At 42.0% G+C, this 25,736-nt stretch overlaps 1 protein-coding gene across 3 annotated transcripts; it reads left to right on the top strand.

Moving 5' to 3' along the window:
- The first annotated feature begins 3,972 nt into the window (after window positions 1–3,972).
- LOC146516916 (uncharacterized) lies at window positions 3,973–10,240 on the top strand. 3 transcript variants are annotated; one of them, XM_085164193.1, is made up of 4 exons: window positions 3,973–5,137; window positions 5,237–5,299; window positions 5,398–5,460; window positions 5,564–10,240. In XM_085164193.1, the coding sequence occupies exon 4, from the start codon at window positions 6,840–6,842 to the stop codon at window positions 10,170–10,172; it is 3,333 nt and encodes a 1,110-aa protein (XP_085020319.1). In that variant the 5' UTR covers window positions 3,973–5,137; window positions 5,237–5,299; window positions 5,398–5,460; window positions 5,564–6,839; the 3' UTR covers window positions 10,173–10,240. The 3 variants fall into 3 exon arrangements, with proteins under 3 accessions (XP_085020319.1, XP_085020318.1, XP_085020320.1); XM_085164192.1 differs by having other exon boundaries at window positions 3,973–5,299; XM_085164194.1 differs by lacking the exons at window positions 3,973–5,137; window positions 5,237–5,299 and having other exon boundaries at window positions 5,329–5,460.
- Window positions 10,241–25,736: the final 15,496 nt, after the last annotated feature.

Below are 25,736 nucleotides of genomic sequence, written 5' to 3'. Positions count from 1 at the left end.
GTGAGAGGTGTGAGGAATGCAACCAAAATTAACAAAGTTATGGCGCATTTACAGCAGCTTAAAAGAGATGTGCTTTTTCTTTAAGAGACGCATTTCTGCAACAAAGAAGTGAGGCGACTCAAGAGAAACTGGACCGGCAATATATATCATTCCAAATTTAACGCCAAGGCTAGAGGGACAGCCATACTTATTCGTAATAATATTCTGTTTGAGCAACATAAAGTTATTGCTGATCCAGATGGCCGTTTCACATTTGTGTCAGGAAACTTGCAGGGCTCACTTGTGATACTGGCTAGCGTGTACGGGCCAAACTGGGACGATGACTCTTTTATAGCTAAACTTTTCTCTTCACTTCCAAATTTGGAAAACTATCATCTTATTATTGGAGGTGACTTTAACTTGGTTCAGGACACTCTGCTGGATAGATTGTCAACTAAGGCCTGTTCCTTGAGTAAATCTGCTAAAACCCTAGAATTTTTCAAAACTCAGCTGTGGATTGTGGCTCCATGGCGACATGCGAATCCTACTACTAAGGCATTTTCCTTTTTCTCTCATCCCCACCATACATATACACGTATAGACTTTTTTCTTATCGATATTAGGTTTCTGTAAAATTAGCCATTGTGAGTATCATGCTATCGCCATTTCAGATCACTCACCAGTTTCTTTTGATGTGGTATTAGCGACCCCATCTCGACCCATTAAACATTGGAGATTTAACTCTAGCCTGTTGATAAGGGATGACTACACAATAGGGGTGGGTTTTTATAATCGATTTATCGATTAAAATCGATTCTGGCTTGGATAACGTAAAATCGATTCATTAAAATCCTGAATCGATTTTTTAATATAAATTTATTTTGCCCGAAATGCCAGAATCTCTGGTGAAATCTCACAAAATTTCAACAACCACCAAACAGCTAAGACAGTAAATGAGAGCAGGAACATGGATTCTGCACAAAGACTTAAACACACAGCGCGACCCGCGGATCAGAATCAGTGAGATGTCGCCTTTCTCACGGTCGGGGCTGAAAGCCGACAGCTCACTGATTCTGATCTGTCGGCGGTTCAGCGCTTTGTGTTCACGCCCTTTATGCGCTGATTCTGAAGCTGTTAGTTTGATGTCTCTCCAAACAATATTGACCGAACCAGCAGCAAAAGAAGATCCAAACTACGCTTCACATAAACATCGTCATGTATTCACTCTGACTTTTACTGTTTTGCTTTGACCACGGCTCTCTCTCTCTCTCTCTCTCTCTCTGTACTGTTTTCTGCATTATTAGGTTGCTTGTTACGCACAAGACTACCGTTGTTTACAGCGCTGTCGGCCGACGTTTTTTTTTTCCGTTTTATATACTTCCGAAAAGAAAACCTAATTTCTGCCGTTCAATACTGAACAAATTTAAACTTTTTTAAAATTATGCAAAATGCAAAACGCTTACTGCTGTAACTTCAGAGGTAATGTTCATATGTTGATTAATGGTTTTCTTTCATTTTTGATGTACTGCAGAATATTTTTATAAAATCCCAGGCCAGGAAAATCGCCTTCATGTTTTTCTGTGTTTTATCCTCAGCTACTTTGACACAAAGGCATCTGCTGTGATGCTCACACCTTTGATAAAGTCTTGCGTGTGTCAGCTTCCTTTTTATAGATACAAAAATATGTAAATGTACTGATCTGAATTATAATATTTCTGACTGTCAAAATTTCCCAGATTCAAATCAAAGTGAATCGAATCGAATCGAATTAAATCGAATCGTGGATCGAATCGATTCGGGACCTTGTGAACCGGAATTGAATCGATTCTAGAAATCAGTGACGATACCCAGCCCTACTACACAACATTTTTGGGATCACAGTTCTCACTTTTCCTTGAATTGAATGACTCTACTGAAGTGTCAAGAGGTGTACTATGGGAAACGTCGAAAGCCTACATGAGAGGCCAGCTTATAGGCTTTGTGTCAAATTTAAAGAAGGAAGAGCTATCTTACACGACCAGTTTATTGAATAAGATCAAAGATCTAGATGGCAGATATGCATCAAACCCAGATCCTAACCTCTATACAGAAGGTGTGAAAGTTCAAGCCAGTCTCAATTAACCACCACCGCAACAGCTATGGTTCAATTAATTGAGACAAAGCAACGCTTTTTTGAATCCGGTGATAAGGCAGGGAAACTTCTGGCCTATCAAGCCCGTGCCGAAGCAACCTCCAAACTAATTCCAAAGGTCAAGTCTGCCGCTGGTGACATAATATCGGACCCAGAGGGAATTAATGAAGTATTTGTTCGTTTCTATTCCAATCTGTACACTTCAAGTTCTCCCCCTCTATCAGAAGAAACTCTCCAAAATATACATTTTCCAAGAATAGATAGAGTTCTGACGAAGGGATTAGGGGGACCAATTACTGTAGTAGAGGTACAAGAAGCCATTAAATCTTTAAACACAGGTAAATCGCCGGGCCCTGGCGGTTATTCTGCAGAATACTATAAAGCCAATTCTGATCTTATGGCACCATTGTTGAAACATATGTATAATGAAGCCTTTTCAAAATGTCAATTACCCAAGATATTGTCCGAAGCTACTATTTGTTTAATCTTGAAAAAAGACAAGGATCCTCTGTTCTGCAGCAGTTACAGACCAATTTCTCTTTTAAATATTGATTTTAAAATACTATCTAAAATTCTCGCACTTAGGCTACAACGTGTTCTGCAACAAATTATCGCTTCTGATCTGACAGGGTGTTAATGGCTGGCAGGCACTCATATAACAATTCAAGAGGCCTCTTGAATATTATCCACACATCGTGCAACTCAATTCCAGAGGTTGTGGTATCGCTTGACGCGGAGAAAGCCTTCGACCGCGTCGAGTGGAGCTTCCTCTATGAGGTGATGGATAGTTTTGGCTTAGGGGTTGACTTTATTCTCTTTTAACATACTGGACCAATATGGTACACTGTCAGGATATAAGCTCAATTATCAAAAAAGCGAGTTGCAACCCCTCAACTCCCTGGCCAGAGCTCTTTCCCACTCAATAGTGCCCTATAAGTGGACATAAACTGGATTTAGATATCTGGGGTTTTTTATTTCCTCTTCTATACCTAAAATGATGAGGGAGAATTTTCTTTTTTTTTGACAACTTTATTTATAATTTTCCAATATGACAAAAGTACAGAAAAATATAACTCAAATTGCGATTACAAACACTGCCATTGTGAAACTGGTTACGCCACGCAGAAAATGCAGAAAAATGTGTAATCTATGGGCACATACAAAAAAAGTACTATCATGTGAACAAGGCAAAAAAACCAAAACAAACAAACAAACAAATAGAAAAAAAACAAAAAACAAAACCCACCAAAGAAAACAAAACAAACAAAAATAGAATAAAATAAATACATAAATAAAAGGGGGGGGGGGGGGGGGGGTCTGCATTGTGCGCAGTTCTTTTTGGCTTGCTACAGATAGTAGTTGGCTTTAAAGAAAGAAAGAGAAAAAAACCCCAAACACAGATAAAAGCAGTATTACATCATACTTCAGTAAATGACAACTTCTCCACATATTCAACAAAGGATGACCAGGTTTTGTAGTATTTACTTTGAGACCCTCTCAAACTGTATCTCAAATGCTCTATCTGCAAACACCTCATCACCTCTCTCACCCACTGAACAAACACTGGCGGACCTGAATCCTTCCATTTAAGAAGAATTAGCCTGCGTGCCAGGAGAGATGAGAAAGCCACTGCATCCATTTGATAAGAAGTTATCCCGTGTTGGTTTGGGAGTACACCAAAGACTGCTGTCATCGGATTAGGATCAATTGTTTTCCCACACACAAATGAAAGAGCTTTAAAAACTAATTCCCAGAACCGGTTCAAATCAGAGCAGGTCCAGAACATATGAGTAGTAATACACCTGCACTTTTTTTGCCCCCCCCCCCCACCCCCACCCCCCTCACCCCCCACCCCACACCTCCCACCCCACACCTCCCAGACATTGAGGAAACAGGACCTCCAGACTAGGTGTCTTTTGTCTCTTCGAGAACTCTGGGAAGTAGCTTGGGGAGTGTGAACCTTAAGGTGTGAAGCAGTTGTGTACTGAGGCTAGACTAATTTTATAAATCTGACAATATCTCAGCTTGCTGCGATGCATGCAATTTATTTTGAAAACGGCACAAGTGGGAATTTCTTCCGAATGGGTAATGTCGGCATGTTCACAAGCGTTTTATTTAATTTAACTAGTTTTCTTTCCAGGGTTGATGCGATCATTTTATTTAAAATCGGGATTTCGCAATGTTGAACTAAGGCAAACCTGTCTAGACAAATGGTAGGGGGTGGGGTGTAGTAAGGTTGATGGTGGGAAACAGGACCTCCAGACTAGGTGTCTTTTGTCTCTTCGAGAACTCTGGGAAGTAGCTTGGGGAGTGTGAACCTTAAGGTGTGAAGCAGTTGTGTACTGAGGCTAGACTAATTTTATAAACCTGACAATATCTCAGCTTGCTGCGATACATGCAATTTATTTTGAAAACGGCACAAGTGGGAATTTCTTCCGAATGGGTAATGTCGGCATGTTCACAAGCGTTTTATTTAATTTAACTAGTTTTCTTTACAGGGTTGATGCGATCATTTTATTTAAAAATCGGGATTTCGCAATGTTGAACTAAGGCAAACCTGTCTAGACAAATGGTAGGGGGAGGGTGGGGTGTAGTAAGGTTGATGGTGGGAAACAGGACCTCCAGACTAGGTGTCTTTTGTCTCTTCGAGAACTCTGGGAAGTAGCATGGGAGTGTGAACTTAAGGTGTGAAGCAGTTGTGTACTGGCATTGTTCCTGGAGAAGGTATTTAACCGAGACCTATGCGAAGCTCAGGGTGAACTCAGCATTCGTCGCGACAACATCACTTTCTTTGAGACCATCAAAACTATCATCGTTCTTTATAACATGGACATCTTAAGCGGTAAGTAAAACAAAACCTATTATTGTATTTTTAAAAGTGTTATGTTAACATATTATAGGATATTCAAACTATCTTTTTCCTAAAACAAAAGCTTAATTTTCAGGAGTTCGGGAGAACGGCACAGCACCCTTTTCTTTAGAAACGGTGGATTTTAAAGATGGAACAACATCTCTAACAGGCACAAGGTGTGTACAGAATTACGCGATTTTTAATCGTATGTATGTTTTAAGCTTGCGATTGTTTTAAATTATATAATAACAGAGTTTTTCTTTGATTTGTTCCAGGGTTAACAAACTGAGCAGGAAAACATTCAGACACCGCGACCACAGAGCCCATCCTTACAAAAGGTATGTATACAACGGGGTGTATAATTGTGTATTTAAAAAACAGCAAATGGGTTTAAACAATTCCAAATGTTCTAAAACCGACCGTTTTACACATACAGAGCCACGCCAGAGAACCTTATGTGCGGAGAACCAGGGCCGTCAGGAATAACGCACACTACAAGGTATATATATAAATTAGATAAAAAGAGATAGAGAGGGAGACACGCTTATTCTGTTTGAAATGGGTGCTTGTATAAATGTTTTAACACATATCTATCTTCACAGACTGCAGCACAGTACCCCTCCACATAATGATCAGGACACCGTACTCCAGACGTTTTTGGAATGTTTAAGCAGTATCGACCTCCCAGAACAACAAAAACCTGGAGCTTTGTGCAACAGTGGAGAATCAGAAGCGATCTTCATCAGCGGTCCTGCAACACCCCCGAGTGAGTGCTTGCCTCGTGATTTCTCTGATGTTTTTGAATACAGTATATCAGATTTCGATCTTGTTCATATACCCACCCCACCAGAATGTGTCAGAAATAGCATTGATTCACACGTAGATTTTGAAGACGACGGTATAACAGACTCTCAAATATCAGCGGCGTATGATGCTTACATGAAGGTTTCAGACGCTCAACCTGTTGAACAGAGTCATATAGCTTCATTAGTTGATAAATTATGTTTGATTGAAGCTAGACTCAATCAATACCACCAAGAAGCACAGATACAAAACCAACAGTTTATCAAATTCATAAAAAAAGTGTGTAGTACATTAGACATCATCTGCAGCAAAATTTCAAGTCCCTGACTTTTAAAATCCAGACCATGGACCCTCCAAATAAATTATTTAAACATAATAACGGAACCTCCAGTCCTGTTAGATGTTTTGACTTAGAGGCTTTTATGCAGTGGGCTGAAGAAACAGATAACAAATTAGACAATATTATAGCTAGACTTAATAGTGTGCCTGCATCAGCCTCATCTGATACACATCCTCGTCAGACTGTTCCTACGCCTGCTATTGCTGATGGGTCTATTGTTGTTGTTAATAATAGTGGTAGTACATCAGGTGATGCTCGGACCACTGTTGTTACTGATGCTAACCGTATTGCTGCTGCTGCTGCTGCTGTTATTGAGTCTGTTACCGCTTCTACTAGTACTACAGACGCACATGCGTGTCCGGGCACCGCTGCAACACCACACACCCCCTCAGTCATTGTAAATTTCTCACAAAGTGATACTATCGTGATTGAGCCCGTTGTGCAATCTGGATCTGGCAGGCGCTCCCAGCCACACATTAGAGAGATACCTAATTTTAATGCTCGCGAATTGCGTGAGCGCCTTGATTTTAGGGGTATAAGTCTTGATCATCCAGAACAAGTACCTGCGCGAGTGCTTAGCCAATGTGGTAGACCGAGCTGTGGCTGGATCTCAACAGGGCAGCGTTCTAAACGTAGTCCTGCGTGGCCCCTCGCTGGCTTCAGATGTTCAGGCTGTTTTAAACGCTGATGATCGGTATGATCCGGAGCTGTTTCTCGATCGAATTGCACAAGTTATGCAGAGTAATGATGAATCTATCGGTGATGATGAATTAGAGTTTATTGTCACGGTAGCTCAGAACAGTAGTGGTGGGGCTCGCTTAAGACTGGCACAAATCCCTTATGATGAGATTCTCTCAAAGAAAGGCAGACATTTATACACACCAAACAACACACACAACAATTTGTGCTTCTCCCTATGTATAGCACATTCATTAAACTCATCAGCCTCTGAGCTAGAAAAACTCGCTACAGCTAAACGGATGCATGCTGAAGTAGGTCTATGCGACAAGCAGCAAGTATCATTCACAGATGTCAGTAAATTTGAGAAGCACTTCAACATTAAGATTGTAATCTATTACCACACAGAAGGGCGTAAACGCCTGGAATGTTTTTTCACACATGAAGAGCCAAACACAAACACGTTGATGATGTATCTCCATAATCAACATTACCACATGATTTTAAACCCAACCGCTTTTCTTGGTGCATCCTATGTGTGTAATTTCTGTTACAGTACATATAATTCACCATTACATCATTCCTGTAAACATAGATGTAACACATGTTATACACTCTGTCAACACCACAGGGGTCCCACAGTGAAATGCAGCGACTGTAACCGCATCTGCAAATCACAACACTGTTACCAGCAACACAAATTACCAGAATTAAAACACAACATGATCCCCTGTGATAATATGAAACATTGCATGCACTGTGGCACCACATATAAAGAATCCAAGAAATCGCCACACAGATGTGCCCAGCCTAGATGCGAGCACTGCCGCGAGCCTAAATTAACCGGAGACTCCGACCATCAGTGTTTCATACAGCCTGTTGAAAAACAGAAGCCTACCGATAAATACATTTTATATGATTTCGAGACTAGGTACCACAACGGTAAACACGAGGCTAACTTTGTGTGTGCGTCTGATCTGAAGGGCAATAAGTTCACATTTAACACATTAAAGTGTGTGGAGGCGTTTGTGCAACATTACAGACGCCCAAGGTTTCGTGGGTACACTTTCATAGCACATAATGCATCTGGCTTTGACAACTACATACTCCTCGAGTACTTTGTCAGACAGTGCATAACACCTAGTGTCATAATGAGCGGCAGCCGTGTGATTTTGATGTATGACAGGGACTATGACCAGCGATGGATTGATTCGTTCAGCTTTTTGCCCATGGGCCTTGCCAAAATACCCTCTGCTTTAGGTTTTCAAGACCTGCAGAAGGGCCATTTCCCACACAGGTTTAATACGAGGGATAATGAGCATTATGTGGGCCCGTACCCAGACCCCTCCTTCTACGGCTATGAGTACATGTCTGAAAGCGATAAGGTGCGATTCATGGAATGGTACCAGGTTGCCTCACAGAATCCCTTTGATTTTCAGGCTGAACTCAGGCGTTACTGTGTTAACGATGTTGATGTCCTGCGTAAAGCATGCAGCATTTATCGTGACACGTTACTGGGTTGTACACAAGTTGATCCATTCATGTATACCACCTTGGCTGCATTTAGTATGGGTGTGTATAAAACGCTGTTTCTGCCTAGAGACACGCTCGCTCTCACGTATGACGGGGCATACGTTGAGCAGAATAAGACGTTTTCTAACGTCTCTATCGAATGGCTTCAATACGTGTCCCACACCACCAACAAAGTGGTAAAACATGCTCTCAGAGGAGGCGAACAGAGGGTTGGACCGTATTTTGTGGACGGTTTTGACCCCACAAGTAATACAGCTTATGAATTTGCAGGATGTTTTCACCACGGCTGTGTTAAATGTTACCCCGAGAGCGAAGTTAATCCTGTCAGCAAAGCATCCTATGGACTGCTGCATCGCATGTTTTGTGACAAAGTTGATGCACTGAGATCACAACACAGTGTGAACGTAATAGTGATGTGGGAATGTGAATGGGCTGGCTTGAAGCAGACAGACCCTACAGTTGTGGCTTTCATGCACACATACAGAAAGCCAGAACGCATGAATCCCCGAGACGCTCTTTTTGGAGGTCGCACAAATGCTATAAAGCTGTACCACAAGACTGGTTGTGATGAAAAAATATTTTACTACGACTTCACCAGTCTCTATCCCACAGTGCAGTCTAAAAAAGACTATCCTGTAGGACACCCTCAAGTCATTTACACCAACTTTGACAAGCTAGAAAATTATTTCGGCTTTGTTAAATGCACAGTGCTCCCCCCTAAGGGTCTTTTTCACCCCGTCCTTCCCTACAGGTGCCACGGAAAACTGATGTTTCCACTCTGCAGCATGTGTGCTGAAGACCAAAACCAGCATACTGCATGTGGGCACAGGGACAGTGAGCGGGTATTGAAAGGCACTTGGGTCTCATTTGAGCTTGAAAAAGCTGTTGCGAAGGGATACAGGGTTCTTGCTATTGATGAGGTGTGGCATTTCCCCAATAAGACCGACACATTGTTTAAAGACTATGTGAAAGCCTTCCTAAAACTCAAACAGGAGGCCTCGGGGTATCCTGAACACGTCAAGACACCTGACGAACAGAAGAAGTACATAGACGAGTATTATGAGAAGGAGGGAATAATGCTAGACCCATCCAAGATTTGTGTAAATAAAGCTGTTCGTAACTGTAACAAGCTGTTGCTAAACTCATTATGGGGTCGTTTCAGCATGAGGTCAAATATGGCATCATCTGAGCTCATTACAGACCCTTCCAGATTTAGCCAGCTAATGTTTAGCGACCAGTACGACGTGCGTCAGTTTTGTTTCATCTCTGACGACGTCGCAATGGTGCAGTGGCGGCATGCTGATGGTAGAGCTTCCCGTGTTAAGGACGTTAATGTTTTTGTCGGGGCCATGACCACTGCACACGCCAGACTCATGCTGTATGATTTGCTAGACAACTTGCAGCAGCGCGTGCTGTATTGTGACACGGACAGTGTCATTTTCACGGCACGCCCTGGCGAGTGGATGCCTCCTCTAGGTCCGTTTCTGGGGGATCTCACAAGCGAATTAGACTGTGGAGAGGGTGGTGTGGAGGATTACATAGCGGAATTTGTTTCCGGTGGGCCAAAATGCTACGCGTATCACACATCGTTGGGCAAGACCCAGGTCAAATGTAAAGGCGTGACACTGAACGCACTAAACTCAAAAGTTGTCACCCATGAATCCTTGAAAGGTTTAGTCCACAAGTTTGTAACCAATCAGACATCAGACGCACACCTAGTTGCCGTGTCTGATAGCATCAGACGCGATAAAAAGAAGCTTCATTTGAAGAATAAAACCATTGTGAAAAAAGTTAAAGTTGTTTACAATAAGCGCCGTGTGCTCCCAGACTATACAACCGTACCTTATGGATTTTAAATTAGAACAGGGGTTTGACGCCCGGTTGCAGCACCCGTTCAGTATGGTGGTCAGCGGTCCCAGTAACTGCGGCAAGACTTTTTTTGTTAAAAGCATAATTGAAAATTCTTCCCGGATTATATCATGCAGCATTGACAATATTGTATATATATACTCATGCTGGCAGCCATTATATGACCAGCTTCTTAAGATAAGAGACATAAACTTTGTTAACGGTATACCCGAATCTCTTGCTGATGACACCCTTCTTCCTGCAGAAAAGAACAATTTGTTAATTATAGACGATGTAATGAACGATGCAGCTAACAATTTAGAAGTTCAAAATGTGTTCACAAAGTATGTGCATCATAGGAATTTGAGTTGTATATATCTAGTTCAGAATTTGTTTATTCAAGGAAAATCCAGTAGAACCATTTCCTTGAACACTAACTATCTAATATTGTTTAAAAATCCGAGAGATAAATATCAGGTTATGCTTTTAGGTAGGCAAATGTTTCCGGGTAATACTAAATATTTTATAGAAGCGTTTAATGATGCCACATCCACAACATACGGGTATCTTTTAATAGACTATAAAGCTAAGACCCCGGACTATTTAAGACTCAGAACAAATTTACTATCAGAGCGTCCGGTTGTTTACATTCCAAAACAAAAATCAGCAAAGAGGTGAAAGGATGTCATCACGCATGCGGAGGAATCTGTCTCTGTTGGAGATGATATACAGGGCTCCTCCTACTCTACGCAGAGTTATTATTAGTAATTCAAACTTAGATTTTATCAATGCGCTGTGTGAGATAGCCTTTAATGTATTGCATGGTAACATACCACTGACCAATCAGCAGTACAAACAGCTGAAAAAGAAAAAATCAATAATCAGACTGATTGCAGACAAAAAAATAAAAACTTTGAAAAAGAGAAAGACAATCAACCAATCTGGAGGGTTTTTACTGCCGCTATTAGGGGCTGCAATCCCTTTCATAACCAGTCTGATAGCAAACAGGTGAAAATGGAACATGTGCAAAAGATGTTTTTGGTACCCCAACACCAGTTGGACTTAATAAAGCAACAGCAGCAGCAGCAGCAGCAGCAAACAGACAGCATCAGACAACAGTCTCAGAACGAGTTGGACAAGGAGATGTTACAAGTGTTACAAGATTCTGACATAGATGTGTATGAGAAGGCTAAAAAATACAGCGATATTCTCCAAAGATACCTTACCCTTGTGAGACAAGGTGCCCGTGAAAAGAATGTATTGTCTTTATCATTACCTGAACAATTTAACAGGGATGTGCAACCCCAGTCGACGGACACATCGCCTGTTCATGGTGATGCAGGGGTGAGGGATCTTGTTGCGGAGAATGTTTTAACATACATACCTAAAAGGTGTAGGAGGAATGCAGAACTTATTCTATCAGCGGTGAGCCGTTCGCCACACTTGATCTCTTACAACGACAAAGGCGAAATTGTTGTTGATAAACACACCATCCCTGGTTCACACATTTATGATCTAATTAAAGGCGTCACAACCACACACGCACCCTCTGAGGGTTTGAGACCTATCGGCTGGACAGAGTTTTTAAAAGCTGTCTCAGATTTAAACGTACCGTTATCAGCCATATCTAACACAGGCATACGTAAGACCGTCGCCATGTATAAAACCGATCACACACTGTCTGAAGACCCTGGTTTTTTAAAACACACACCAAAAAAGATCACCCCTGGTGGACCGCTGCGACATAGTACACTAAAAAAAATAAAGAATAAAAAAAACAAATTAAAGGGGGGTCCTGTAGAGTGGTTGGATTTTTGAATTCAGGTTTTTTCTTATTGCACCTGAAATTGTTTTTCTGCTAAAAATATTTGCTGTTTGGTGTTTTTTCTACTGTAATGTTTTTTTTTCACTTATTGCTGCTAAATTGTTTTGTTTTGTTTTATTTTATTACTGTTAAATATATTATGTCTTTATTATTGTTAAATATATGTTTTTCTTTTTTATTACGGCTTAATGTTTGATTTCTTTTATTTATGTTTAAACAATGTATGTTGTAAATCTATATATTTATATACGAGATTTGATAATAAATACCATTGACTCGATTATCATGCTCTCATGTTGTTTTTATTATTCTCATTAGTACATGTCAGTATCCGCATTGCACACACACGTAATCACTGCATACAGCAACAGGTTGTATGTTGTTGACAAATCGACACACCATAGCATCATTACAAATTAAATCAGACCCATACATGTTAAGCACACGCTCATAAGATACACCATTTTGCACATGATATAAAAAAAATACACAATGTTGACCGCATGTGATGGAGAAGTCGTTCTGCACTTGTTTTCCTGAATATAAAACAGTGGAACAGTTTTTTAGAAGAAACATCTTTATTGCTGGGGGAAAACTGTCTAACGAGTGACCAAAACTATCAAAAAAATAACCGCGTCTGTCTCTCGAAATATAAACAGCAAGCCAATGTTCCCCGGGCATCGTAGAAGGGTGGGTGTTTACAATACTCATAGCAGGGAGTCTTTGAAGCCGTTCAGTGGTTAGCTGATCATAGGCTAACACGCCTAGGAAATGTGTGTTTTTATTGATAATGCTGCCGATCACGGCTGATAGTTCTATAGTGTTCATGACCGTTTTTGTCTCAATAGTAGTCCAAGAGCACCTGTCTCATGTTAGATATTTCAATGACTGAATCAAATACCGAATAACACAAGAGGTTCACTGTACGGGGTAGTGGATTTCTGAAACGGGTTTCCAATCTCACGTTCCCTGTTTTAATTAACGACACATTCCCTGAATGTCCTTCGTCAGCTTCCAGATTGAAACAGAATAAAGTGTAGCCGTTACCAAAGTCCGCACGCGTAATAGCTAAGGACCTGTCCTTTAAATGTCTTCCTGTGGTTTGTATCAGCTGGTAAAATTCTCTGGTATAGTGTTTTCTCTGGAAATTGGGCTGGAATGGTTTAGCAGGATAAGCCTGACTATCAGCATATAAAGACATAAATTCTATATCGCAGTTTTCAAAATGAAATGGATTACGCTGGTAGGAGCCAGTGTATGCTTCATTGTCTATAAATGCAATGATCACAAATTTAGGTATCCTACCCATAAATAAATTGTCATTTGTTGATATTCTAGCCCCTGCAGGTATGGAGAAGGTCTTTAAAGACACTCTGTCTACCGTGTATTTTGCGTTTGCATGGTGCAATGCCTTGCTGTGTGCAAGTCTGACGGTCGGTGATACACTAACTTTCTTGACAAAGAGACTGGCTGAGACAATTTTAACTCTGTATGCATTGGCATCCGCTGTCATGAGAGCAAATTCGTCTTTAGAGCGCACAAATTTCAGTGACAGGTCGATTCCATTAAGTAACAGTTTTTCTTGAAAAAATAGGTCTGCATGTACTGGTGCAATCAATTCAACAATACTGCTATTTGCTGTGTAGCCACCTCTGGTCACCAGGCCCTGGTTCTCTCCTTCTATAGATGTGTCATTCATGTGTGATGATGTATCCTTACAGAATAACCCGGTGCTGAACTGTGTGTCTAAAGTGTCCTTATTATAATTGATAAGACATTCTATCACACCTCTGTATGGATATGTGTTGGATGATTGACTAATGAGCCGGTCTCCCAAATTAACATCAACTTGACTAAATATGCTGCATCCAGGATAATTAATAAATCCTACATTAGCGTCCCTAGCCAGGTTTGAGCCATCAGCGTTTGTGATTCTCACACGTGTGTAGATATATGAGTCATTTAGATCCAGGTAATCTTCACCGGACGATGAGATGTAAAACTCGATCGGCCCTCCATCAGTGATTGCAGATACAGGTGGGATTTCGATAAATGTACTTTTCTCAATGCTAGTCTGTGTGTAGGGAACAGTAAACAGGTCCAGCTCTGTTTTTACACATTCTCCAGAATGACTGTGTAACAGTGCCATTTAGAATATGTCAAACGCTGCAGTTTTAGAACGACTGGTTCTGGGTCTTTTCACTCTGCGTGGCGGTGTCCGTTTGCTAGCTCTCCTGCTAGGTTTTGTGGTTTTACGCTTTTTAGACAACGGTTGCCCTGGGGGTGGGGTCTTAGATGGTCTGGGCGTATACACATACAATCCGCTACCGTCCTGCTTAGTGGTTGAGGGTCTGGTTATGTTGGTTATGACATCAGACACTATGCCCGATGCGGCTGTTTTTAGGTGTGGTTTGACTATGCTAACTCCTTTTTTAAACAGTGGTACAGCAAATCTAAACAAGCTGCGGAACAAACCACCCAGCCCTGACCCATATTGCGTACTGGTCCCAACATACCCTCCGAGCTCTCCACCAGCCTGTGATAAGTAGTATTTTACATATTTTGAGTCATCAGTGTTGTAGACGGCCATCCTTTTTTTCAAAAATGGTGGGTTATCGGTCGGAAGTGTAACTTGACAAACACCTTGCCGTATAAAAAGGGTATGTGTTGATTTCGATCGTCTTTCAAATCAATTTCTATGTCGTCGATCAATGTCTTTGACACAGGTGTGTAGTGTGGGCTGTCAAATTGTAGAATAGGCAAGCGGCGGTCATCGTCCGTGATATTTATAGCTCTTAATAGCCTCGCGTGGGCGTCACCCACAAGCTGGTAATCAACGATATCTGCATAAATAAAGATGTTATATTTTCCCCCGTATATGTCTGTGGGGTGCGGGGCATATGTGTTTTTATAATGAAGTACAAACGGCTCTCCTGTTTCGAATCCTAGGATTTCCGCCAGTCTCCCTCTAAATGTGAGAATAGTGCCCCTAGGTCCCATAACACAGGCATGGTTAGTAACTGTGTTGTATTGCATTTTAAGGTCTCCAGTGGTTTGGTACTGCTGACATTTAAAATTAAATTCTTTTATTATCTGTTCCACAGATGCATAATGACCCACAGACAGTTCGATCATGGTTACGGCGATGGTTCCATCTTTGACTGGGTCATGAATTTCCACTTGCGAATCTGATTGTGGAAAAGACATCCATATGCGTGGGTACTGTATCTCTATAACAGCAACCTCATACGGCTGATCCAAAACGATAGGTTTTGCTAGCTTTGTTCTAAAATTAGATATCTTATTACCCGGGTAAACATGCGCCGAAGCATTCGAGAAGAGGCTTACATAGAAGCCTGCATTGTTGTTGTTCTTTTTATTCATGCTTTCTCCGTCTATGCTCAGTGTTGAATGAATGTGTGTAGAGCTGCGTCATCTGAGTTAATTACGCCTCAACGATGTCTTTTTCTGGAATCCACGAATTAAAGCTGTCGGGCCATCCTAGCCATTTCACTAGCACATGCTTTTTCCGACCCACTTTTTTTCTAGCCAATATGTTTTCAATTTTAAATGTTTTGTTTTCATCAACAACCACACGTTGTATCTCAGGCTCATAAAATGACCCTTTCAATACCTCTCCAGCTAGATCCGCTAGTCTGTACACTGGGGGCTGTCTCCCTATACGTTCCTTGACTGTGAAAATCTCATCGGTGTAGGTCTGCTCGTATCCTTTTCGAAACTTTCCTCTCAGTTTTGATATTCGTACAGTGTCGCCAATATTAAATTTAAAGCACAGTTCCCTCTGAGGCCTCGTTTTGTACAGCGCGTTAAACACCGACTTCTCATTATCCTTATTCACCTCTGCCGGAGCCATTTGGATAGATCTGTGATAAGCATTGTTATATGCTTGTGTGAGATCTGGTATGACATCTACATATCTCCGGGAGTTGGCTGATGTTAAGTACTTCCACATTCTACCCTTGAAGCTACGATTGAATCTCTCGACAATACTGCATTTAACCTCGCTAGCTGTTGAGAAATGTTTGATATTATATCGCTCCATTAGGTGTTTAAAGGTTGTATTATAAAACTCTTTGCCTTCATCTGTTTGTAGTTTCACAGGGATCCTACCCTCACTAAGTATATCCTCAAAAGCAGCTGATACAACATTCGCTGTCTTGTTTGTTAGGCATCTAACCCATGCGTATTTTGAGAATACATCTATACATGTTAGCAGATATCTCACATTATCATTATCTGACACATATTCACACATGTCAACCAGATCGGCTTGAAACTGTTTGTCGATCCCTGTCACCAATACTCTATTTCTGGGGAAATGGATCCTCACAGGTTTATGGAGTGTGTAAGTGTCGTCTTGTTCTAAATAATGTTTGACCTGAGATATTGGAGGTGTTACACCTGATGCCTCCCCTGCCGCTATACGTAGCTTATTTAAACTGGCCAACCCCGCAGGATGGGCTGGATCATGATATATTTTATGCAATGTGCTTTCCATGACTGTGCAAACCACAAATGACTAAGAAGTTGGTGTTAACACGTCTTTTTATTTAATTTTCACACAGACACAATCACAGACAATGGATACTTGAACAGCACACATTAAACCAGGTGTCTCCCACCCCAGTAGTTTCCAATCATGCGGAGCATGGCTGGTTTAACACGTCGGGCGCAAGTACTTGCTTCTAGCAGGTCCACAATGTTGTCATTAATGGCGCATACTATATTTCGCTCTGATCTCAGTTCACACATGAGGTGTTCTGCAACTCTGCGGATTTGTGTTCCAGTCCCATCTGTGGTGTTTGAGCGTACAAACAGCTGGATGGCTGGGATGAATCGGTCAGTCTTGAGCCTTATCATCACATCGTCATAGTAGGTGTCGAAGAAATACTCAGACAATTCCTGCAAGCAGCTGTGTTGCACCTGACTGGGGTGGCCTGTTTGGCATCCGTAACATGTCTCTTGTAGAAACTCATTCAGCGCCAACATCAACAGGTGGAGAGTTGCGAGTTTGATGTCGATTACAGTTTCCTCCCACAGGTCTGATATGAGGGGGTCCTGCGAGCATGATGGTGAGGGTGGTGGAGTCTGGGGGGTCGGGATTAGCAGCCCTATTGATGGTGACTCTGACAGGTCCCACGACGGCGAGTCATTCTCTGTAAAATGAAAACCACAAGCTCTTAATTTGTCACATAGATACACACGCAACCCCACACACACCCCTCACATTAAACCTACCAGTTTATTGTTTAGTTGTCGGAAGGTCTTATGATTTTAGGTTTGCACAGGGTAGCAGGCAAACCAGTCTTCGGACAACTCGCCAGATCGTCAAAAACAAGGCGTTTTCTAATACTCTCGTACGCAGTGTTGAGTCTGTCCCTCTTGATCGCGTCGTCAATCTGGCTAAACAGACGCGACAAACCTCTCCAGTCGCACCACTGTATAAAAAACAAGTCCTTAAACCATCTTGTGCGCTCTTCAAGGTTTAGAGGGTAAGGATTTAACCTCCAGTTTTCAAGCCCTCTGGAAGCAATAAGACTATCCCTGTCATCACATGCACTGAGAAAAATAAAGTCTTCAGGGTTGCGATTGAAACGATCAGCCTCAACCCTGTAAAGCTCAGGGCCTGATGCACTGTTCCACTGGGAAACATACAGCACCTCTGGGAAGCCCACATTGTCCAGGTCCGCACACACTACGGTCCGGAAGAGCTTCCAGTTTTTGGTAGAGATGCTTTGGGGTTCCCCCCAAAACAATCCCTCGCCACAATCTACACTAAGCACAACTGTCCCTTCGGTATATTTAATGGTATACACATACCCTTCAGCGCCGCGATATTCTAACTTGCAGGTGTATTACTACTCATATGGCTCATAGTGGCGGGTGATTGCTTGCACCTTGGACATCTATCATCAGAGGTACTGTATATTTTGGCTAGTTTAGCTTTGGTTAGGTACGCCCGGTGAAGAATTTTAAACTGTATTATACAATGCCGTATACAGATTGAGGATTCATGGATCCTGCTAACACTAAGGTCCCATAGGTCGTCTGGGATCTGGAGGTTTAAGTCCAGCTCCCAGGCATTTCTGGCTTTGGACACAGAGTCTGCCTTTATATGCTGCAATGTGCTATATATTTGAGAGTTGTGGCCTCTAGCCATAGATTGAAATTGCAGACAGTCCTCAAGTGGACAGTCATTAGGTAGACTTGGATAAGAAGTGAAGTGTTTAACTGCAAAGCTACGCGCTTGTAAGTATCTAAAGAAGTGGTTCTTCGGGATTCCAAAATCTTTAGATAATGTTTCAAAGGATAAAAATGACCCTTTAACAAACAGATCAGAGAAGCAGATAATTCCTCTGCTGTACCAAACCTTGAACCCTGCATCGCTCTGAGCTGGTAAAAAAAGATGATTTGACGCAATAGGGGAGCAGACAAGTGACTGCCTCAGCCCGAAATGTCGTCGACACTGAAACCAGACATTGAGAGAGTTCTTAACCACAGGATTTTTAAAATTAACATTGCGACTGACTGGTAGACCTGAACACAATATTGCGTCAGGAGATATGGTGAGATTACCATCTAGCTCCATAGTGGAGAGGGAGAATTTTCTATCCCTACTAGACAATGTTGGGAAAGATTGTGACCGTTGGACTTCACTACCATTGTCAGTGGCAGGGAGAGTTAACCTGATAAAGATGAGTGTCCTCCCCAAATTCTTGTATCTTTTTCAACATGTCCCAATTCATCTTACTAAGGCATTCTTCGACAAGTTAGAAAAGATTCTGTCACATTTTATATGGGGAGGGAAACAAGCTAGAATTCGCAAGTCTATTCTTCAGTCCTCTAAAACTGACGGTGGTCTTGGTCTGCCCAATTTTAGACACTACTATTGGGCAGCTAACATACAAAAACTCTTACATTGGGTTCACAACAACCCCCCTGTACCAGCCTGGGTACAAATGGAAACTGCATCTAGCTGTTACTCATTATCATCAATACTCAGCTCACCACTCCCTTTCCCTCCAACCCTTGTTGGGGATAATCCAATAGCTAAGGAAACAGTAACTATTTGGCGACAGTTCAGAAAATATTTTGGGCTACTTGGACCGTCTTTGCTAACACCTTTATTAAAATTTTTTAATTTTGCACCTTCAAACATGATGCGGCCTTTAGAAGTTGGAAAGATAAAGGACTTAGGACTGTTAAGGACTTGTACAGTCAGGACACCTTTCCATCTTTTGCTGACCTATCGTCTAAATACGACCTGCCTACTTCCAATTTTTTTTTCGTTATCTTCAGGCTAGAAATTTTGTAAAAAGGCAGTTCCCTCACTTTCCCAATCTGCCTCCAGAAACAAATCTGGATATCATCCTGCAGACGAACCCTCATCAAAACAGACTGATATCAGCCTTGTATAAAATACTAGATACTTTGGTCCCCAAATCCATTTCTCATACTAAGCTGAGATTGGAGTAAGAGCTACAGACAACCCTGCCAGAACAGCAGTGGGTGTCATGCGGTGTAGTAGGACTCAGGCACAGAGCAGAGTTCAGGGGAAAGCAACGTTTATTTACACATTCACAAGGTGCAGATATATACAGTGAGGGGAATGGGGGTCCTAGGTCCGAAAGGGAAGTCCGGGATTGGAGTCACACACACGCTAGCGCTTCTTTACAGTGGTTGAAACAACAGGTTAGTCACGGGTCCGGGGAAAACTGTGCACAGGAGAAAATAAGATTACACAGAGATCGCAGCAAGTTTACAAAGCTCAAGGATTCGAGGCAGAGGTTCACTGACGTGTCTAGCATAATCATCCAGCGGTGAGGCTGTCTGCGTCCCGACCTTAACAGTACAACCCGTAAATAGAGCCTGACGAGATGCAGGTGTGCGCCAAGGGCGGGAGCCTGCAGTGAGCTCCGCCCTGGCGAGGAGGAGAGAGGAGAATGTACACCAAACACATGTGGCCTTGTGGAGCTGGCCGGGCAGACACGGGGACCATGACAGTGGGATTCTGCTTTGAAATTGATTCACTCGTCCTCAATTTGTGCCCGTCATGCTTTGATTCAGTGCAAGGTGGTCTATAAAGTACATTATACAAACGCAAAATTACCGAAAATCTATCCAACCATTAGTGATGCCTGTAGCAGATGCGGACTATCACCTGTGAACCATGTCCACATGTTTTGGTCTTGTTCGAAACTGAGTGCATTTTGGAGGGATATATTCGACACACTTAGCCAAGCATATGGCCAGACTGTCCCTCCTAACCCACTCTCTGCAATTTTTGGCATTCCTCCCAACTTGAACTTATCTGGCCCCCTCAAACAGGCCCTAGCCTTTACCACTTTACTAGCTCGGAGGCTTATTCTGTTGAAGTGGAAGCTTCCCCACCCCCCAACTCATGATCATTGGGTGAAAGATGTACTCTTTAACTTAAAGTTGGAAAAACTTAGATTCTCTCTAAAAGGTTCTATTAGGAAATTTAACATAATCTGGAAATCATTTCTCTTACTGGTGGAGTCTGAAGTGAACTGAGTGAAGCTACATTATAAAGTTTGGATTTTTTTTAAATTTTATTTTATCTTATTTTTACTTTATTTATTTGTTTTTCCTTTGGTTTTGTTTGGTCCCTTTTTTGTTTCTGTTTCTGTTTCTGTTTTTTTGTTTTATTTTGTTTTTTGTTGGGGGGGGGGGGTTGTTGTTGTTTTTTTGGGTTGTGCTTGTTATGTGTATGGGTCTTGCGATGTTTTTTTTTTGTGTGTGTGGGCAGAGACTGGCTCTCTGCGGTGTCTTGTCTAGTGTGGACCTGGTAGGGGGAGAATTCGGGATGGGGGGGTTGGGGGGTACAATGGACATACAACTGTTCTGAAATCAAGATCGACTTTGCTGTTGCTAACTTTGTATGTCAAATTGATGGCATGACAATAATCTCAAACACACTGTCAGTGCAGTGTGTTTGAGACACACAATGGAAAATTAGCAGTCATGGATCGGCCTCTCCCCTACATAGCAAGGAGGTCTGGCCCAGATCTGGTATCAAGGCGGCACTGCTGGCTGACTTCTAGCGTGATAAGATGTATGTCATCCAGATATGGGCCAGGCCTGGCATAGATGGTACTGTCTATGTGATGGCATGCCATATCTGGCCCGATTGTGGTTTGGTTTATGTGGCCCAGGCCCATAGAAAACAGGTCTTCCCTGGATCCAGCATCAAGCTGGCACTTCTGACTGACTGGTGTCATGGCAGGGTGTATGTCAACCAGATGTGGGCCAGGTCTGGCAATGATGGCACTATTTATGTTCCTATATTCCTATTTTAGTTAGAAGACCCAAATGCCATGTTGCAATACTATACTGCTATGGTAGCCAACGTTTCAAATGCAGGTTTGTGAGTGTATACTTTATCCAAAACCTAGTGACAGTTTACTCATCTTTGCCAGTGGGTGGCTGTAGCTCAGGAGGTAGAGCAGGTCACCTACCGATTGGAAGGTTAGTGGTTCGATCACTGGCTCCTCCAGTCTGCATGTCAAGCATGTGAATGTGTATGAATGTAGTTAGGAAGCACTCAGTTTAGAGAAAGTGGGTGAATGTGGCATGTTATATTGAGCACAATGAGCAATCCAGGAGACTAGAAAAGCGCTATATAAGAGTCAGTCCATTCACTGTCTGAGCAGAGTTTCGTCATGTTACTTTTGCATGTTGTGGCACATGTTGTTATTACATGGCTTGATTAAGATACCCATTAGGCTGACATCTGGGGCCAGAGCTGAAACTGTTCTGGGCCAGCACAAGGCCAGCAGTGTGTCTGCAACTGACCCGTGGCTGCACACAACTTACACATGGCTCACATACCGCAAAGAATGACGGCCGTTTAGTGGCCCAGATCAGGTTTGCCAGAGGTAATCCACACATGGGCCAGCACAGGATCACCAGTGTGTCTGCAACTGGCCTTGTGTGGGCCAGATCTGGCAAACCAAATCTGGGCCACCAAAAGGCCGTCATTCTTTGCGGTATGTGGGCCATGTGTAAGCACATTGTGTGGGCCAGATCTGGACTATACCAATTTTGCTATGTGGGCCTGAAATTGAAGTAATGGAACAAATGGCAGAAAGCATCATAAAGAAGAGCTTTGAACGTCCTTCAAGAAGCCTGGAGAAGTATTCCTGAAGACTACTTAAAGAAATAACCAGAAAGCTTGCCTAAGACAGTTCAGGCTGTGTTGATGAATAACAGTGTTGGGGAGTAACGGAATACATGTACCGCTGTTACGTATTTAAAATACAAAATATGAGTAACTGTATTCCGTTACAGTTACCGTTTAAAAAGGTGGTATTTAGAATACAGTTACTTTGTTGAAATAAATGGATTACACGGCGGTACTTCCCTGTTTCATATTGTGGCGGGTCAGGACTGTTTGGGTTTTGTTTGACAGCTACGTTCTGTTGTTCCAGGCGGCAGCGTTGCGGTTGCCATGGTTACAGGGTGACGCTCTCTCTCTGCGTGTTTCCTGGGTGAGAGAGGCCTTTTTGTTGTTGTTGTGCTAAGCTAATAGGCAGAATGCTACAGGCATAGCTCTAAAGAATGTAGCCTCATGGGCAGTGTAGTCCGTGCTGCACGGAGAATGGACTAACATACCCTTTATGTGTCTGTGAGCGAGGGAGGGAGAAAAAAGGAAAAGTACAAGTTGTCATCCAGCAAAAACGGGAGCTGGAAGCATGTAAATATAATAATAACCACTGCAGCCAAGAAGAGTGCCTGACGAGTCCAGTTGTAAGTAAGCTATTAAGACTCGACTGTACGCTGTGTTCGTGTTTTCCTCCAAAAACAATAAGTTCCATTGGAGCAGCCTTTCAACGCCTCTCTCTGTCTCTCGCAAGCAAAGTTGACCACAAAGTAAAGCTAGTTTTCGGCTACGAGCCCGACACGGACCACGCCGTATTAGTCAGAGGTCCCTTTACTACGGTTCGGAGCCGCGGACCATCAGTAATAGTAATAAATCACACAGCAATAGTACATTCACGTAGTTGTAAACAGCATGATAATATATTAAGTAATCCAAAGTATTCAGAATATGTTACTCTCATTGAGTAACGTAACGGAATACGTTACAGAATACATTTTGGGGCATGTATTCTGTATTCTGTAATGGAATACATAAAAGTACATAAAAGCAACCTTCCCAACACTGATGAATAAAGGCGGTCATGCCAAACACTGACTTTCAGGTTCATTAGAATTATATTACAGCACTTGAAATCATGACGATAATAATAATAATATATGAAGCATGGAATAATATATGCTATTATCTGGCAGATCGTGGTCTGACAAACATAATATTGTATTAAAGGAATTTTTTTCATATGGTACTATATGAAAAATGTAATATATATATGAAAAATTTAATATATGGTACTATATGAAAAATTTAATATGATATTAGGAGTGATATTAGAAGTGTGCCTGTGAGTGAAAGCTGCTAACCTTGCTAGCATGAGCTGATAGGTTTCCACCCTATCGTCTTTACTTTAAACAACTCTTCACAAACCGGTGGTTGACATGTCAACCTTTTACACATATACTGTATACATGTATCTGCTGAGTAGCCATGGGCAGAACATCATGATGGGCTATGCTATCCTCCCAAGATTCTCTCTAATTTCTATACTGCAAGAAAACAAGTATGCGTATTTGAATTCAAACTGATGAAACACAAAGTGATGGCTCATCAATTTTTTATATAATAATGGACAAAGACAAAGAAAATGGACACAGCCATCCAGTGTAAAAGAAACAAGTAAAGAAGCCAAAAAAAACCAAACAAACTACCCTTTTACTCACTGCTTTGGCTGTTATTGTTCCACATTGCTACTCCAATAATCCTTTTAGCCATTGTAGAGGCGCACCAAGATTTACACTAACTACTCACACTCCTCAGCACCAAATTAGACTCACGCGGAGGCAGATTTCAAAGCAAGCAGGTTGTTTTGGCAAAAGCTGCAGCATAGACAGGTTGCTACTTTGTCAGCTGAGTAACAATCTGTGGGCAGTGTAGTTGTTAAACGAATAAACACATCACTGGCTGAATTACCTCAGCACAACTCGCTCTCATTCATACATGCATGTCTCAAAGGTCAGCCAAGCATTTGTCGCAGTCTCACAAAGCCTCGTCCCTCTCGCACTTGAACACAAAGGAATGTAAACGAACATCAAAAGCACCTCCATGAACATTTGGAGGCATGCACGCACACCCTTATAAACCATAAGAAAAGATATTAGGGCCGTACCTCAACCTCTGACTACTGTAGGTCAACTGCATCTTTATTCCAGAAATCAGTCCTATTAATAATTCATGCAAAGCCATCAATATTTCAGTCATAAGCAGTCATATTTCTGTTCTGCCTGTAAAAATAAATCATTAATGGCCAGCAGAACTCTTAAAAACAACAGAGCAGAGAGGTGGCGTGCATTTACGTATGTGCGTGTGCGCGCGCGCCTGTATGTCCACCTAGACATGCGAGCTGCTGACCCCCAAGCACATCAGCGCGTTCATCATTTTATCTGACTCCTATCCTCGATGATTTGTGTGCAGCCATCCTCAAATCACTTCTGAAACAGTGATTTAACACTCTGTGTGGCACGGTCTATGCTCCTGATTAAAAGGAAATTAGTCTTTATTTTTAAACCGCATCATCAGTTGAGACTTATCTCCAGGCCCTCACTGGGAAGTACCATGATCCCATGCTGAAATTGCTTCTTTTTTGTGTGTGGAAGCATCAACTATTCAAAGCAATTTTCTGAAAGTGTAATGGCTTTCACATTGTTGTGGAGTCCATAAAGAATGCCAGGCTTGACTTAAGGCTGCAGTGACTGTTGTTTATTGTTTCAAACCCACCTAAAATGTTTCTAAGATGACTGTTCTTCTTGTATTTGAATATGTGCACAAAAGCAACTCCCAAAAAAGAGTGAGTGCCTTGTGCAGCAAAAGTTTGAAACAAAAAAAAGGGCGAGGATGTCACATATCGTCAAAAAACACCTTCAGAGGTGAAAGTGGCAGAGAGCGCCGACACGCGAAAGTCATACCAGCGTCACTAACGCGAGAGCTTGCAAAATTTCTTCACAGCTCCCTGGTTTCACTGTCATCAGTATTCACTGACCAGAATGGATGAGAGTAATAGCTGGTAAAATGGCCTGACTGTCACAAAGCAAATTACTTTCATTTCAACGCAGCACCATCAGGTAGGGAAAGCCACTGACATGTAAATAGCAGACAAAAAAAAAGAGAGAGAAAAAGAAACGAGAAAGGCACTTACGCAAAAGTCATTGACATGTAAATACCAACAGAGGGAGATGAAAGAGGAAAGATGATAAGGGAGGGGTAGGGAAACAGAGCGGGTGAAAGAGGGAGAAAGACAGACTCGAAGCAACGTCAAGCTTTTGAGTTTCTGAAGAGCCGTAATGGTCCTCATTCTCATTCAGGTGTAATTTAAATGAATAGGTTGGCAATTTGATTGATAGAATCTTGGATGAGGCTTTCAGCTCTGAATGTAACCTATGAAGAAGGTAAATAACACTCTGCTCTTTCAAGTATCCCTCTCCCTCGCACTATCTCTCCTTTCCAGCCAAGTGCAGTGCCACCCATGTGAGACAGAGTTGTACATGAGTCACATAATATCCTCTCTTTTGCACCGAAATGGCTTCCTCAGTGTGTCAAGCGCTGTGCTCC

This window comes from Neolamprologus multifasciatus, chromosome 6 (assembly GCF_963576455.1).
Source record: "Neolamprologus multifasciatus chromosome 6, fNeoMul1.2, whole genome shotgun sequence".
Lineage (NCBI taxonomy): Eukaryota > Metazoa > Chordata > Actinopteri > Cichliformes > Cichlidae > Neolamprologus > Neolamprologus multifasciatus.
Note: the sequence above shows the minus strand (reverse complement) of the source record. Positions and strands in the feature narration are given on the sequence as shown.

What these genes read in the sequence shown, in the direction of transcription:
- LOC146516916 (XM_085164193.1), top strand. Translation starts at nt 6,840, where the DNA reads ATGCAGAGTAATGATGAATCTATCGGTGATGATGAATTAGAGTTTATT.